Source organism: Haematobia irritans, chromosome 1 (assembly GCF_050003625.1).
Source record: "Haematobia irritans isolate KBUSLIRL chromosome 1, ASM5000362v1, whole genome shotgun sequence".
Classification (NCBI taxonomy): Eukaryota; Metazoa; Arthropoda; class Insecta; order Diptera; family Muscidae; genus Haematobia; species Haematobia irritans.
The window spans coordinates 255615890-255632724 of record NC_134397.1 but is presented as its reverse complement, the minus strand read 5'-3'; the positions used below and the strand labels follow the sequence as shown (position 1 = coordinate 255632724).

Here is a 16835-nt window from a genome sequence, read left to right as displayed (position 1 = left end):
ACTTGAAACTTGGCACAAGTAGTTGTTATTGATGTAGGTCGGATGGTATTGCAAATGGGCCATATCGGTCCACTTTTACGTATAGCCCCCATATAAACGGACCCCCAAATTTGGCTTGCGAGGCCTCTAAGAGAAGCAAATTTCATCCGATCCGGCTGAAATTTGGTACATGGTGTTAGTATATGGTCTCTAACAATCATGTAAAAATTGGTCCACATGGGTCCATAATTATATATAGCCCCCATATAAACCGATCCCCCGATTTGGCTTGCGAGGCCTCTAAGAGAAGCAAGTTTCATCCGATCCGGCTGAAATTCGGTACATGGTGTTAGTATATGGTCTCTAACAACAATGCAAAAATTGGTCCACATCGGTCAATAATTATATATAGCCCCCATATAAACCGATCACCAGATTTGACCTCCGGAGCCTCTTGGAAGACCAAAATTCATCTGATTCAGTTGAAATTTGGTACGTGGTGTTAATATATGGCCTCAAACTCCCATGCAAAAATTGGTCGAAATCGGTCCATAATTATATATAGCCCCCATATAAACCGATCCCCAGATTTGACCTCCGGAGCCCCTTGGAAGAGCAAACTTCATCCGATTCGGTTGAAATTTGGTACGTGATGTTAGTATATGGTATCCAATAACCATGCAGGAATTGGTTCATATCAGTCCATAATTATATATAGCACCCATATAAACCGATCCCCAGATTTGACCTCCGGTGCCTTTTGGAGTAGCAAAATCCATCCGATCTGGTTGAAATTTTGTACGTGGTGGTGTATATGATATTTAACAACCATGCCAAAAGTGGTCCATATCAGTCCATAATCATATATAGCCCCCATATAAACCGATCCCGAGATTTGGTTTTGGAGCCTCTTGGAGGAGCAAATTTCATCCGAGTTAGTTGAAATTTGGTACATTGTGCTAGTATATGGCCGTTAGCAACCATGCCTAACTAGGTGCATATCGGTCTATAGTTATATATAGCCCTCAGATTAATCGATCCACAATCACACAAAAATTGGTCCATATCAATAATTGTATATAGCCCCCATACAAGCGACCCCCATATTGCAATTCCGGCTCCCTACGTACCGTGCAAAAGTCCATATCGATTCGTAATTATTTGTAGACTTACCTACACATACTTTTTTTGTCTAATGTATACCACGTATGGACTAACACACAATTTAGAAAACGAATTAAGATACCACAACCCAAGTAATTCGATTGACGCAATCCATGGTGGAGGGTACATAAGATTCGGCCTGGCCGAACTTACGGCCGTTTATACTTGTTTCATCATTTAAACGATATGTTTATGATTTCTCTAAAATTCAAACAAATAAATAAAATTGTTGCATGCCTTCCATGATGGTGGGTATCTAAGATCCGGCTCGGCCGAAATTTTGGCTGTATATACATGTTTTTTATTAGCATTGTGTTCCATCCCAGGGCATTTGATTTAACTTAAATTTAAGTCTGTAGATTTTGTAGACAAATTTTGCCAGATCCGGTGTGGTTTATGATGAAACCTTTATATATTGGATCCAAAAATTTGAAGGATTTGCGATGGTGTCGAAAATTTAGTTCTACATAGAGGTGTAGGGTATATTAAAGCCGGTTCCACCCAATTTAAGTCTTTCTTACTTTGTTTTTACCAAAACACTGTTTCGCAATACTTCGTGTTTTTGTGATTCACCCAATTTGACTCAAAAACAAATGTTGCGCTTTTGTGGCTTCATAATGAAACTCACACAACGACTTTGTCTCGAGGCAAAATTCAAAATCCCTACCAAATAAGCCGCAATGTATTTAGATGGACTTTTTTCTCACTCTCTCTCTCTCTCAGTAGGCTGTATGAACAAATGTGCTCACTTGTTTTATACAGTGGAGAAAAAACTCACGTTGCACCACCACAAAAAGGGCTGAATTCCATAACAGTACAAAATATGCCAAAGTGTATGCTAGAAACACACACACACACTATGTATGTGTTAAGTTTAAGTAGAAATTCCCATATATAAGAATTATACGGCTGTGGTTAAAATTGCAATAAGAAAATTGTTCTAGTGACACGTAGACGGAAACTTACTTGGACAGTTGCTTTGGGGAAACCGGAAATTGTAATGTAGGCACGTTCTTTTCTCGACAGATTTCCGCCATATGTTGATATGTAGGCGAATGCTAAACGAAACTGTAAATAAATAAACAAAGGATATTTGTTAGCATACAGACTCATACAAATACAATAACAAGAAGAAATTTTATTAATAATAAAAATAACAAACAATCTTGGCATATGGAAAAACTTATGAAAGGGTAAAACTTTATATTCAAATAGGAGTGATTTTTTTTTTTTTTTTTTTTTGATAAGAATAATAATTGTGGGAAAATTAATTTAATGATGAGGTTTTAACATTGCGTTATCTATTACTTCATCATTGACCTAAAGGCATAATTTTTGTAACTATTATTTTTTTAACAACACTCGTTTAAATAGCTGTTGCACAAAACACGAAAGTGTTTTGTCTAACTTTCAAACATCTTCAGTTTGATCTCTAATTTAACCATGAGTCGCCGTACAAACGAACAACGCTAGAAATTTTACTTGGGTTGCGGCCGATGTGAAGGCATCTTAAAACTTCTTAACATCATCTTCTAAATTGTAAGTTAGTCCATGCGGAATATATAGTAGACAAACGAAAGATCGATTAACCCTTTCACTACCGATGTCCCCTACAGAGGTCATTCGAAAACGACTCTAAACTCTAACTCACCACTTAATTTCGATTTATTTCTCGATAATATTTTAAAGTAGAGGATCTTATCTAAATAAGCTATAAATATTTTCCATATTGCTGGGCACTAAAATGTGTTTTCATTTCATTTATTGACAATGAAAAATACACAATTTTGAGACAATTTTCCGATTGTACGTCTCTTGTAAATGGATATTCATATAAAAACTATAGCCTATATTATTTCAGATTATTTTTCTTTTTTTTTCTACACCTCGACAGATATTACAGGCCAACTAGCACTTAGTTTCGTATGACCATTTGGTCAAAATTCAAGAATTAAGGTTTCACACACATACACATATAGCTTTATAAATAATTGAGGTAGGCCTTCCAAATTGCAATATTTTTATACACTGCGGCACACTGTGGAACAGGGTATTATAAGTTAGTGCATATGTTTGCAACACCCAGAAGGCGGCGAGATAGACACATGGTGTCTTTGGCAAAAATTCTCAGGGTGGGCTCCTGAGTCGATATAGCCATGTCCGTCTGTCCGTCTGTCCGTGAACACATTTTTGTAATCAAAGTCTAGGTCGCAGTTTTAGTCCACTCGACTTCAAATTTGGCACAAGTATGTGTTTTGTCTCAGAATAGATACCTATTGATTTTGGAAGAAATCGGTTCAGATTTAGATATAGCCCCCATATATATAATTCGCCCGATATGGACTAATATGGCCCCAGAAGCCAGAGTTTTAGCCTAATTTGCTTAAAATTTTGCACAAGAAGAACAATTAGTACTATAGTCAGGTGTGCCAAATTTGATTGAAATCGGTTCAGATTTAGATATAGCTCCCATATATATCTTTCGCCCGATATGGACTAATATGGTCCCAGAAGCCAGAGTTTTACCCCAATTTGGTTGAAATTTTGCACTAGGAGTGCAATTAGTAGTATATTCAAGTGTGCTAAATTTTACTGAAATCGGTTCAGTTTTAGATATATACATATATAGCTTTCGCCCGATTTACACTCATATGACCACAGAGGCCAATTTTTTGCTCCGATTTAGTTGAAATTTTGCACAGTGAGTAGAATTAGCATTGTAGCTATGCGTGCCCAATTTGGTTAAAATCGGTTCAGATTTAGATATATCTCCCATATATAGCTTTCGCCCGATTTACACTAATATTACCACAGAGGCCAATTTTTAACTCCGCTTTAGTTGAAATTTTGCACAGGAAGTAGAATTAGCATTATAGCTATGCGTCCCAAATTTGATTGAAATCGGATCAGATTTAGATATAGCTCCCATATATATGTTTTTCTGATTTCGACAAAAATGGTCAAATACCAACAGTTTCCTTGTAAAATCGCCACTGCTTAGTCGAAAAGTTGTAGGTTAGGTTAGGTTAGGTGGCAGCCCGATGTATCAGGCTCACTTAGACTATTTAGTCCATTGTGATACCACATTGGTGAACTTCTCTCTTATCACTGAGTGCTGCCCGATTCCATGTTAAGCTCAATGACTAGGGACCTCCTTTTTATAGCCGAGTGCGAACGGCGTTCCACATTGGAGTGAAACCCCTTAGAGAAGCTTTGAAACCCTCAGAGTCACCGGCATTACTGAGGTGGGATAATCCACCGTTGAAAAACTTTTTGGTGTTCGGTCGAAGCAGGTATCGAACCCACGACCTTGTGTATGCAAGGCGGGCATGCTAACCATTGCACCACGGTGGTTGTAAAAATGACTCTAATTATTCTAAACTTCTAAAACATATATATCGAGCGATAAATCATAAATAAACTTTCACGAATTTTCCTTAAAATTGCTACAGATTTGAATGTTTCCCATATTTATACCCTTCACCACTACTGTGGTACAGGGTATAATAAGTTTGTGCATTTGTATGTAACGCCAAGAAGGAAAAGTCTGAGACCCATCGTTTAGTATACCGATCGTCTTAGAATTAAATTCTGAGTCGATTTAGCGATGTCCGTCTGTCTGTCTGTCTGTCTGTCTGTCTGTCCGTCTGTCTGTCTGTCTGTTGATGTATTTTTGTGTGCAAAGTACAGCTCGCAGTTTTAGTCCGATTGTCCTAAAATTTGGTATAGGGTCCTGTTTCGGCTCAAAGACGATCCCTATTGATTTTGGAAAAAATCGGTTCAGATTTAGATATAGCTGCCATATATATTTTTCACCGATCTGGTCATAATTGGCGTGTATATCAACCGATCTTCCTCAAATTCCGTACATCCGAATATTTTATGAGTCTCGAAAAACTTGCAAAATATCAGCCAAATCGGTTCAGATTTAGATATAGCTCCCATATATAGCTTTCGCCCGATTTACACTCATTTGCCCACAGAGGCCAATTTTTTGCTCCGATTTAGTTGAAATTTTGCACAGGGAGTAGAATTAGCATTATAGCTATGCGTGTCAAATTTGGTTGAAATCGGTTCAGATTTAGATATAGCTCCCATATATAGCTTTCGCCCGATTTACACTCAAATGACCACAGAGGCCAATTTTTTGCTCCGATTTAGTTGAAATTTTGCACAGGGAGTAGAATTAATATTGTAGCTATGCGTGCCAAATTTGGTTGAAATCGGTTCAGATTTAGATATAGCTCCCATATATATGTTTTTCTGATTTCGACAAAAATGGTAAAAATACCAACATTTTCCCTGTAAAATCGCCACTGCTTAGTCGAAAAGTTGTATAAATTACTCTAATTTTCCTAAACTTCTAATGCATATATATCGAGCGATAAATCATAAATAAACTTTTGCGAAGTTTTCTTAAAATTGCTCCAGATTTGAATGTTTCCCATATTTATTTTTTACTAACATTGTGTTCCACCCTAGTGCATTAGCCGACTTAAATTTTGAGTCTATAGATTTTGTAGAAGTCTATCAAATTCTGTCCAGATCGAGTGATATTTAAATGTATGTATTTGGGACAAACCTTTATATATAGCCCCAACACATTTGACGGATGTGATATGGTATCGAAAATTTAGATCTACAAAGTGGTGCAGGGTATAATATAGTCGGCCCCGCCCGACTTTAGACTTTCCTTACTTGTTTTTACTAACATTTTGTTCCACCGTAGTGCATTAGCCGACTTAAATTTTGAGTCTATAGATTTTGTAGAAGTCTATCAAATTCTGTCCAGATCAAGTGATATTTAAATGTATGTATTTGGGACAAACTTTTATATATAGCCCCAACACATTTGACGGATGTGATATGGTATCGAAAATTTAGATCTACAAAGTGGTGCAGGGTATAATATAGTCGGCCCGCCCGACTTTAGACTTTCCTAGCTTGTTTCTACATGCTGTTAGTACAAGTAGAAACAGAGGAAAAATGAAAGTTTTTAACATTAGGTTTAATTCGGTAGAGAAAGAGTTAAATACGTATATATTTAGTTCTTGGCCGGTATATATAGGGAAGAAATAATTATGAACTTTTGTGCTGTAATTATAGAGCCAGAATTGAAATATGGGGGTCGTTTTATATGGGGGATATATACAATTATGATCATGAGTCTACCAAAAATGACAGATTTTTCACTGTTTGGTAGATTGGTAGAATTCTTGATATTTTGGAACATTTTGCAAAATATTCCTCTCCAACTATGAAATGCTTCATAAATTCTCTATAGAAATAACATTTTCACAAAATTTTCTACAGAAATAAAATTGTGACAAAATTTTCTATAGAAATAAGTTTTTGACAAAATTTTCTATAGAAATAAGTTTTTGACAAAATTTTTTGTGGAAATAAAATTTGGACAAAATTTTGTATAGACGTTACATTTTGACAATATTTTCTATAGAAATATAAAATTATGACAAAATTTTCTATAGAAATAAAAAATTTTGAAAAAATTTTCTATAGAAATATAAAATTTTTACAAAATTTTCTATGGCAATAAAATTTTGGTAGATTATTTTTGGATCGAGTGGCAATCGTGATTTTTCTGTGATTGAGGATCGGTTTATATGGGTGCTATATATACTATAGATCGTTACGGACCAATTTTGGCATGGTTGTTTCGGCCATACACTACCCAGTAAAAAAAAGCGTCGCCAAAAAAGCAATGAAAATGTTCTTTTTGGATGCGGAAGTGGCTCCGGAGGTCAAATATATATATATATATATATATATATATATATATATATATATATATATATATATATATATATATATATATATATATATATATATATATATATATATATATATATATATATATATATATATATATATATATATATATATATATATATATATATATATATATATATATATATATATATAAATAAATAAATAAATAAATATATATATATATATATATATATATATATATATATATATATATATATATATATATATATATATATATATATATATATATATATATATATATATATATATATATATATATATATATATATATATATATATATATATATATATATATATATATATATATATATATATATATATATATATATATATATATATATATATATATATATATATATATATATATATATATATATATATATATATATCTTAGAGCAATATTTCAATGTGTTACAAACGGAATGACAAAGTTAATGTACCCCCCCCATAGGTTAGGTTAGGTTAGGTGGCAGCCCGATGTATCAGGCTCACTTAGACTATTCAGTCCATTGTGATACCACATTGGTGAACTTCTCTCTTATCACTGAGTGCTGCCCGATTCCATGTTAAGCTCAATGACAAGGGACCTCCTTTTTATCGCCGAGTCCGAACGGCGTTCCACATTGCAGTGAAACCACTTTGAGAAGTTTTGAAACCCTCAGAAATGTCACCAGCATTACTGAGGTGGGATAATCCACCGCTGAAAAACTTTTTGGTGTTCGGTCGAAGCAGGAATCGAACCCACGACCTTGTGTATGCAAGGCGGGCATGCTAACCATTGCACCACGGTTGACCCCCCCCATACTATGGTGGGGGGCCAAATCATGACCATTTTTACCATACAGTAGTTAATTCTTATTATTTTTTGGGAATCGTACGAAAATTTTCTTTTGCGTTAGTTCATATTGAACTTATGTGTACGGTCATTGAACTTGAAAATTGATCCGAAAGGTGAAGGTCAGATTTGATCGAAATCCACGACGCAGTGGTGGAAAACTTGCTCCTGATATGAACATATTCTGAATACGGATTCAACGGACGGGTCAAAATAAATGCCGAATACTATCGAGCAAATGTGGAGACAGTGGGTAAAGCCCTGAACAGACAAACATTTCTTCAGCAGACCATGGTCACTCCAACCCAGGACTCAGAGCCATCGCACTCACCACCCGTCAATCAAGAGTTGCTTTAAGCGGAGAATCCTCGCTTCATTTCTACCCCACAAAATAGTAGATTTTTTACTGTTCGGTAGGTTGGTAAAATTCTTGATGTTTTGGTAGATTTTGCAAAATTATTCCCCTCCAACCAAGAGGTGCACAAATGTTCAATAGAAATAAAATCTTGATAAAATTTTCAATAGAAATAAAACTTCGACAAAAGTTTCTATAGAAATAAAATTGTGACAATATGTTCAATAGAAATAAATTTTTCACAAAATTTTCTATAGAAATAAAATTTTTACAAAATTTGCTATAGAAATAAAATTTTGGCAAACTTTTCAATAGAAATAAAATTTTGTCAAAATTTTTAATAAAAATAAAATTTCGACAAAAGAGTCTATAGAAATAAATTTTGACAAAATTTTCTATACAAATAAAATTTTGACAAAAGAGTCTACAGAAATAAAATTTTGATAAAATTTTCTATAGAAATAAAATTTTGACAAAATTTTGTATACAAATAAAATTTCGACAAAACAGTCTATAGAAATAAAATTTTGATAAAATTTTCTATAGAAATAAAATGTTGACCAAATTTTCTATAGAAATAAAATTTTGACAACATTTGCTATACAAATAAAATTTTGACAAAGTTCTACAGATAAATTTTTTAAAAAAGAAAAATATTTTTTGTTTGATAAAATTTTCTTCAATTAATATTGTCCCGAGCGGCAACCGCGAGGTAAGCTGAAAATATACACCTTCGATTGACCACACGAATTAAGGCGCCGCCGACGGTAATGGACAGCAGTAACTGTCGATAGTCGCTCCCGGATCGAATTCTTCGACCGACGGGTCAAAATAAATGCCGAATACTATGGAGAAAATGTCCTAAGGACAGTGGTGAAGTCCTGGGCAGACAAACATTTGGTCCGCATAGCATGGTCATTCCAACCCAGGACTCAGAGCCATCGCACTCAACACCCGTTAAACAAGCATTGTTTAAAACGGAGGTTCCTCTCTTCATTTCTACAGTAGAATGGTCACGAATATATTGCTCTATCATTGAGATTTGACATAAGGGCGAATAGTTCTCTCAGAGTTCATCGGACCTACAGTTCCACCTCTTGTAGTGGAGTCTATACACCATTCAGATACAGAGATCAACTACACAAAACGACTTAACTCTCACGCTATCCACCAGCTGGGTAGTACTTATTGTTGACGTTTTGCCATGTAAAGCTTACTGACAGGAACTTGGATCATCACATTAACAACTGACAAAAGGCTCATTGCTTTGCTTGTGGCTGAATAGACAACGTTCTGAATTTCATGCTTCCAACACTGAAACCTTCGACCCTACAATTATACCTCTGAGACCTTGCGGCCTATCGTACACCAATGAGAGTTTGGGCTTACAAATCCAATTTCGCGTAGCCTTTTTCGGCCACGTGATGGCCATAATTCCTGTCAATGGGAGCCAATTTGAATACATCTAAAATCTGACGTTAGGTTGGGTTGCGCCCGATGTAACATATCAGGCTCACTTAGACTATTCAGTCGATTGTGATACCACATTGGTGAACTTCTCTCTTATCACTGAGTGCTGCCCGACTCCATATCAAGCTCAATGACAAGGGACCTCCTTTTTATAGCCGAGTACGAACGGCGTTCCACATTGCAGTGAAACCACTTAGAGAAGCTTTGAAACCCTCAGAAATATCACCAGCATTACTGAGGTGGGATAATCCACCGCTGAAAAACTTTTTGGTGTTCGGTCGAAGTATAATCGATCCGACCTAGTGTATGCAAGGCGCGCATGCTAACAATTTCACCAAGGTGACTCCCAAAAAATCTGATGTTATTTTCGACCTTTTTGCTTTTGAAAAATAAAACTAAAAAAAAACTAAAACAAATATTGCGGTTTACTTCGTATGTTTTTGGGCCTTACATCTTGTCCAATCATTTAAGCTTTATTATTCACTATTTTTTTTATTAACAAATAAATATCATTAAAAGCGAACTTTTGATCATGAAATCTTGAACGTTCGATTCAGTATTTTCCACTTGGTGATTTTTCTTTCAGCATAGAGACCATGGCGTGTCTCACCACAGAAACTTTGACAAAGTCAGAAATCGCGCCAACATTATTGAATGAGAATCTAATAATTTTCTCATTTTCTGAATAAATCCCAAAATATTATCACGCCACACCATAATGGGAGTTATTCAAAAAAAGCGAGGCATGTTGCATAAAGGAAATCGTAGAAATTTTGCATTGTTAACAGTTCCAAGAGAAAGACCAGCGGAAAATGTGCAAAATAATCAAAGACGCAAAAACCAACGAAAAAATTAAACACATTTTAATTTATTGTTTAAAAAAAAAATATTTTCCATACATACTGAGAACCGTTTTACAATTCTGTCAGCTCTGCAAATGCTAACACAAATACACCCACACATGTTCACATATCAAGTTAACATGCAGAAATCGATAGGAATGGGTATGGTAGCGGCATGTGCATTAAAAACGCCATTTTCCTCATACATTCATAAACACAATGACCATTTTGACCATTGTTATGAACCAACCAACCAACCGAGTAAGCAAACCGAAGGCAAAATAATGAAAAAACAATACCAACAAAACCGTAGCAAAATATTTTTCCAAAAAAAAAAAAAAAAAAAAAAAAACACGAAAAAACAACAGGAATGAAAAACAATCTCCTTAAATTTTTGCCTTATTCACAAAGTAAGCTAATGCGAAATTAGTAATGGAAGTTTAAGATTGTCTGGAATATTTAAAGCTGAAGAGAGCTAACTTATCTGCAGGGCTAATTTAACACCATTGAAATTTACTCTATGACTTTTTTCATTTGTAGACCTCTACGTACATTTGCCATATTTTACCGTAACACTTCTGAGTATCGAAAAGAAATGCGAACTGCGTTCATCAACAAAACAGGCACGCGAACGCCGTTGCCACTAGAGCCAATATTATTCTACCAAAATTGGTAGAACATTTTACGAAAAATCAACCGAATACAAAAATCAGTTTTTTCTTAAATTTTATTTCCGAAAATTTTCTCAAAATTTTATTTCTCTAGACAATTTTGTCAAAATTTTATTTTTATAGAAAATTGTGCCAACATTTTAATTCTATAGAAAATTTTGTCAAATTTTTAATTCTATAGAAAATTTTGTCAAAATTTTATTTCTAAAAAAAATTTTGTCAAAATTTTATTCTAAAAAATTGTCAAAATTTTATTAAAAAATTGTCAAAATTTTATTTCTATAGAAAATTTTGTCAAAATTTTATTTCTCAAAAAAATTTTTTTTTAAATTTTATTTCTATAGAAAAATTTGCCAAAATTTTGTTTCTCAAGAAATTTTGTCAAAATTGTATTTCTATACAAATCTTGTCAAAATTTTATTTCTACAGAAAATTTTGTCAATGATTTATTTCTATAGAAAATTTTGTCAAAATTTTATTTCTATAGAAAATTTTGTCAAAATTTTATTTCTATAGCAAATTTTGTCAAAATTTTATTTCTAAAAAAATTTTGTCAAAATTTTATTTGACAAAATTTTTTTAGAAATAAAATTTTGACAAAATTTGCTATAGAAATAAAATTTTGACAAAATTTTCTATAGAAATAAAATTTTGACAAAATTTTCTATAGAAATAAATTATTGACAAAATTTTCTGTAGAAATAAAATTTTGTCAATAATATATTTCGCCGTAATCTGTAAGGCATTTTCAAGACGACATTAACAATATGGACAAAAAACACAAACAAAACTTAAAGTTTATTTATCAACTTCTTCGGTCTCCGTTTGTTTTGTCACTGACATAATTTTATTTCTATAGAAAATTTTGTCAAAATTTTTTTCTATATAAAATGTTGTCAAAATTTTATTTCTAAAGGATAATTTTCTCAAAATTTTATTTCTAAAGAAAAATTTTGTCAAAATTTTATTTCTATAGAAAATTTTGTCAACATTTTATTTCTATAGAAAATTTTGTCAAAATTTTATTTCTACAGAAAATTTTATCAAAATTTTATTTCTATAGAAAATTTTGTCAAAATTTTATTTCTATAGAAAATTTTGTCAACATTTTATTTCTATAGAAAATTTTGTCAACATTTTATTTCTATAAAAAAATTTTGTCAAAATTGTATTTCTATAAAAAAAAATTTTATTTCTATAGAAAATTTTGTCAACATTTTATTATATAGAAAATTTTGTCAACATTTAATTTCTATAGAAAATTTTGTCAACATTTAATTTCTATAGAAAATTTTGTCAAAATGTTATTTCTATAGAAAACTGTGTCAAAATTTTATTTCTATAGAAAATTTTGTCAAATTTTATTTCTAAAAAAAACTTTTGTAAAAATTTTATTTCTATAGAAAATTTTGTCAAAATTTTATTTCTATAGAAAATTTTGTCAAAATTTTATTACTAAAGAAAAATTTTGTCAAAATTTTATTTCTAAAGAAAAATATTATCAAAATTTTAATTTTATAGAAAAATTTGCTAAAGTTTTGTTTCTCAAGAAATTTCTTCAAAATTTTATTTTTATAGAAAATTTTGTCAATGTTTTATTTCTATAAAAAATTTGTCAACATTTTATTGCTATAGAAAATTTTGTCAAAATTTTATTTCTCAAGAAATCTTGTCAAAATTTTATTTCCACAGAAAATTTTGTCAATATTTTGTTTCTATAGAAAAGTTTGTCAAAATTTTATTTCGATAGGAATTTTTGTCAAAATTGTATTTCTAAAAAAAATTTTGTCAAAATTTTATTTCTAAAAAAAATTTTGTCAAAATTTTATTTCTAAAGAAAAATTTTCTAAAAATTTTATTCTAAAAAAAAATTTTCAAAATTTTATTTCAATTTATTAATTTTTTTTTTGTTCGACGTTTATCAATATATAATGAAATGATTAATCAAGCTCGAGGTCTGCGTGTTTTTATTTATTTATTTATCGATATTTCGCCATAATCTGTAAGGCATTTTCAAGACAACATTAAACATGTGGACAAAAAACACAAACAAAACTTAAAGTTTATTTATCAACTTCTTCGGTCTCCGTTTTTTTGTCACCGACAAAATTTTTTTCTATACAAAATTTTATGTCTATAGAAAATTTTGTCAAAATTTTATTTCCATAGAAAATTGTGTCAAAATTTTATTACAATAGAAAATGTTGTCAAAATTTTATTTCTAAATAAAATTTTTGTCAAAATTGTATTTCTAAAGAAAAATTTTGTCAAAATTTTATTTCTATAGAAAATTTTGTCAACATTTTATTTCTATAGAAAATTTTCTCAAAATTGTATTTCTGTAGACAATTTTATCAAAATGTTAGTTTATATAATTTATTATTTTTTCTCAAAATTTTATTTCTATAAAGATCTTGTCAAAATTTTATTTCTATAGAAAATTTTATCAAAAATTTATTTCTATAGAAGTTTTTGTCGAAATTTTATTTCTATAGGAATTTTTGTTAAAATTTTATTTCTAAAGAAAAATTTTGTAAACATTTTATTCTAAAAAAAAAAATTGTCAAAATTTTATTTCTATAGAAAATTTTGTCAAAATTTTATTTCTATAGAAAATTTTGTCAAAATTTTATTTCTATAGAAAATTTTGTCAAAATTTTATTTCTATAGAAAATTTTGTCAAGATTTTATTTCTCAAGAATTTTTTTTCAAAATTTTATTTCTATAGAATAATTTTCCAAAATTTTGTTTCTCAAGATTTTTTTTTCAAATTTTATTTTTATAGAAAATCTTGTCAAAATTTTATTTCGATGATTTGACGGTGGCAACGGAAAAGAGATATGTTTGTACGAATTTATTTCGGCATAAGCCGGCTATCATGTTAAAACTTTTTTCGGAAGGTTCAAGGTGGTTCATTGTTGGGTTTAATGAACTGTCTGAATTTATTCTGATAATTGGTTGATAGTTTTGCTGCAAGTAGAGGATGCTGATGAGGAATGTGGTAATTCCGAAACGTGGGTCCATCCAACCATCTTGCAGTCTATAGGGCTTTTCCCAAATAAATTTGGCAAACATTATTTTCTTCTGTTGGTTAAGCTACACTTGTAGTTAAGTCAATGCATTGTTTTAAGCTGAAATAAAAAAAAAAAAAACAAGAACAAAATTTTATTTCTATAGAAAATTTTGTCAATATTTTATTTCTATAGAAATTGTTGTCACAATTTTATTTCTGTAGAAAATTTTGTCGAATTAATATATTTACCCCCAAGACTCATCGCTGAGATCTTCGTGCCACAGTTCGACGGCTGAGACTTTCGGGCCTTATTGTTCACATTTTGCAACGAAAACTGATTGAGAATGACTTGTAATATTATCCGAACTGCTGGCTTTAAGGTACTCATCTGTTTGTGGCTCAGTAGACATCGTTATGTATTTTGGGCCTAAGATTCGAACACTGATAACTTCGAACCCACAGGTATACCACGAGACCTTTGGAAGTACAGTATACCAATGAGACTTACAGACCCACCGCAGTTATCTTCGGATCACTTCCAGACTTCTGCTACACTGCAGGTATCTCTGGATCTACAGGTTGATCTGAGGTCTTCAGATCTGATATCTTTGAATTTAGAGTTATAGCATTGAGACCTGCGGGTCTACAGTTCAACCAATGAAATCTTTGGATCCATAGCTCCACCAATGAGATCTTATAAATTAGCATTCCACCACTGATATCTTCAGGACACAGTACCACCACTGAGATGTTCATGATACTGCTCCACCACTGAGATCTTCGGGACTACAGTACCACACCACAGAAATTGTCGGACTTACACTTCTAACACTGATATTTTCGGATCTATTGTTGCAACATTGATATCTTCAGCCTACAGATCCATCACTTATATCTACGGATCTTCATTTCCACCAATGAGACCTTATGCTCTACCGTTCTCCCACTGAGATCTTCTAATCTATAGATCCATCATCTCCCACCACTGAGATCTCAGAGTTTACAGCTCTAGTACTGAGACGATCCGATCTCTTATTCTTTACTGAGTCTCCGTATCCAAAGTTTCACCACTGAAATCTTCGGGCCACAGTTCCATGACTGAGACCTTCGGACTAACAGTCCCACAACTTATATCTTCCGATTTATTGGTTAATAACTGTTGTATTTGGATTTAGGTCCTTTGGATCTACAGATCCATCATTGAAATCTTCGGTCTTATAGATTCGTATTTTATCTTTTAATCTTGAGACATACGGCAACACATTTTTGCACTGAATTATTTGGACTTATCTCTCTTTGTAAATAAGGACATGCATATATGTACTCGTATTGAAACTTTGACCACCGACTAACAACAAGCGCATAACTTTGTTGCCAGTGTTTTTCTTCCTTCCGGACTATAACAATGCAAAACCACTACCATGAATCCATGCAACACCAGCACATTTAGGCCAAAACTATATGAAAGGTTCCCACTATACCGTGCTTCCATAGTGCAGGGCACAAATAAAAAAAAAAGAGCAAAACTTAAGAACTAGACTGAAAAACCAAAACAAAAAAGGTTATAATTACCAGACTTCCGAGCAACACCAACAGGGCACCATAACCAACGACTTTACCATCCAAAATGGCGAAATTAATTTCTTTACCAATGAGTGCAAACGAAACGGGCTTTAAAAATTTCCACAGCAAATCAAGACGTTTGGATACACTGGCCTGTAATGGGAGAACAACAAAAAAAAGAAAAACAAAATAAGAAAATTGATTCAGTATACCACAATAAATGCATGAGAATAATGCTAAAAATCCCTAAGTGAATTCAATTGCATATTTGGTCGAATAGACCAAATGGAATTTTTCGTTCCATGGTCTTGTAGGTAATTTATGGCGAAAAAGGATTTTGTTGTAGTAGAAGGTAAATTATCCCTAAAAATATGCTAAGAATTTTCAATTAATGTAGGAACTTAAACAAGGCTATATTGTAGGGACTTTGTTGTAAATAACGGCGGTGATTAAATAAGCATATATACGCAAATTTGGTGGAAAATGAGGGACAGTGACAGGTGCTCCACACAAAAAAATTGTTTTCAGATTAAATCACGCAATTAATTGATCCAATTAATTTTTTAATTGAAATGTCATCAATCATGGATGTCCGTCCTTCCTGAAGAAGGGAGGATAGACAGCACAAAAAAAAATTCACGAAAATTTTTCCAATTAAAATCTTTATTGAGTTTTAAAAAATATTCAATTAAACAATTAATTGATAATATTAATGTTTGATTGATTTTTGTTTCAATTAAAAATTTTGTTGAATCAATTAAATTTTTAGTTGAATATTTTTTAAAACTCAATTAAGATTCTAATTGGAAAAAATTTCGTGAAATTTTTTTCTGCGCATGGATGGATGTCTGTCTTTTTTGAAGATGTAGGGGAGTTGTAAAAATATTACAGGAGCTAGAAGTTATCGCTTATATTGGATTTGGTATCCAACGCACAAAATCTATCCAAATGTAATGGATTTGGTGTCTAAATAAAATGTAATAAAGCGTATATTTACAATTCAATTAAAAAATTTTATACAAAGTGTATTTTGGTTAAAGAAAAAAACTGTTCTTTCAGTGTCCATATGGACCAGTAGAGGTCCTGCATGTTTGAGACTTTATTCAGAAAAAATGGTAACAGACTGAATGAA

General features: G+C 31.9%; 1 protein-coding gene across 1 annotated transcript in view; it reads right to left on the bottom strand.

Moving 5' to 3' along the window:
* Nha2 (Na[+]/H[+] hydrogen antiporter 2) overlaps positions 1-16835 on the bottom strand; it is a 328883-nt gene that overhangs the window by 26980 nt on the left and 285068 nt on the right. Inside the window, exons 9-10 of the mRNA XM_075290150.1 lie at positions 15713-15856; positions 2110-2211 (exon numbers count right to left, since the gene is read on the bottom strand). Of these exons, the coding sequence (XP_075146265.1) occupies positions 2110-2211; positions 15713-15856 (246 nt within the window). The remainder of the gene's footprint in view (positions 1-2109; positions 2212-15712; positions 15857-16835) is intronic.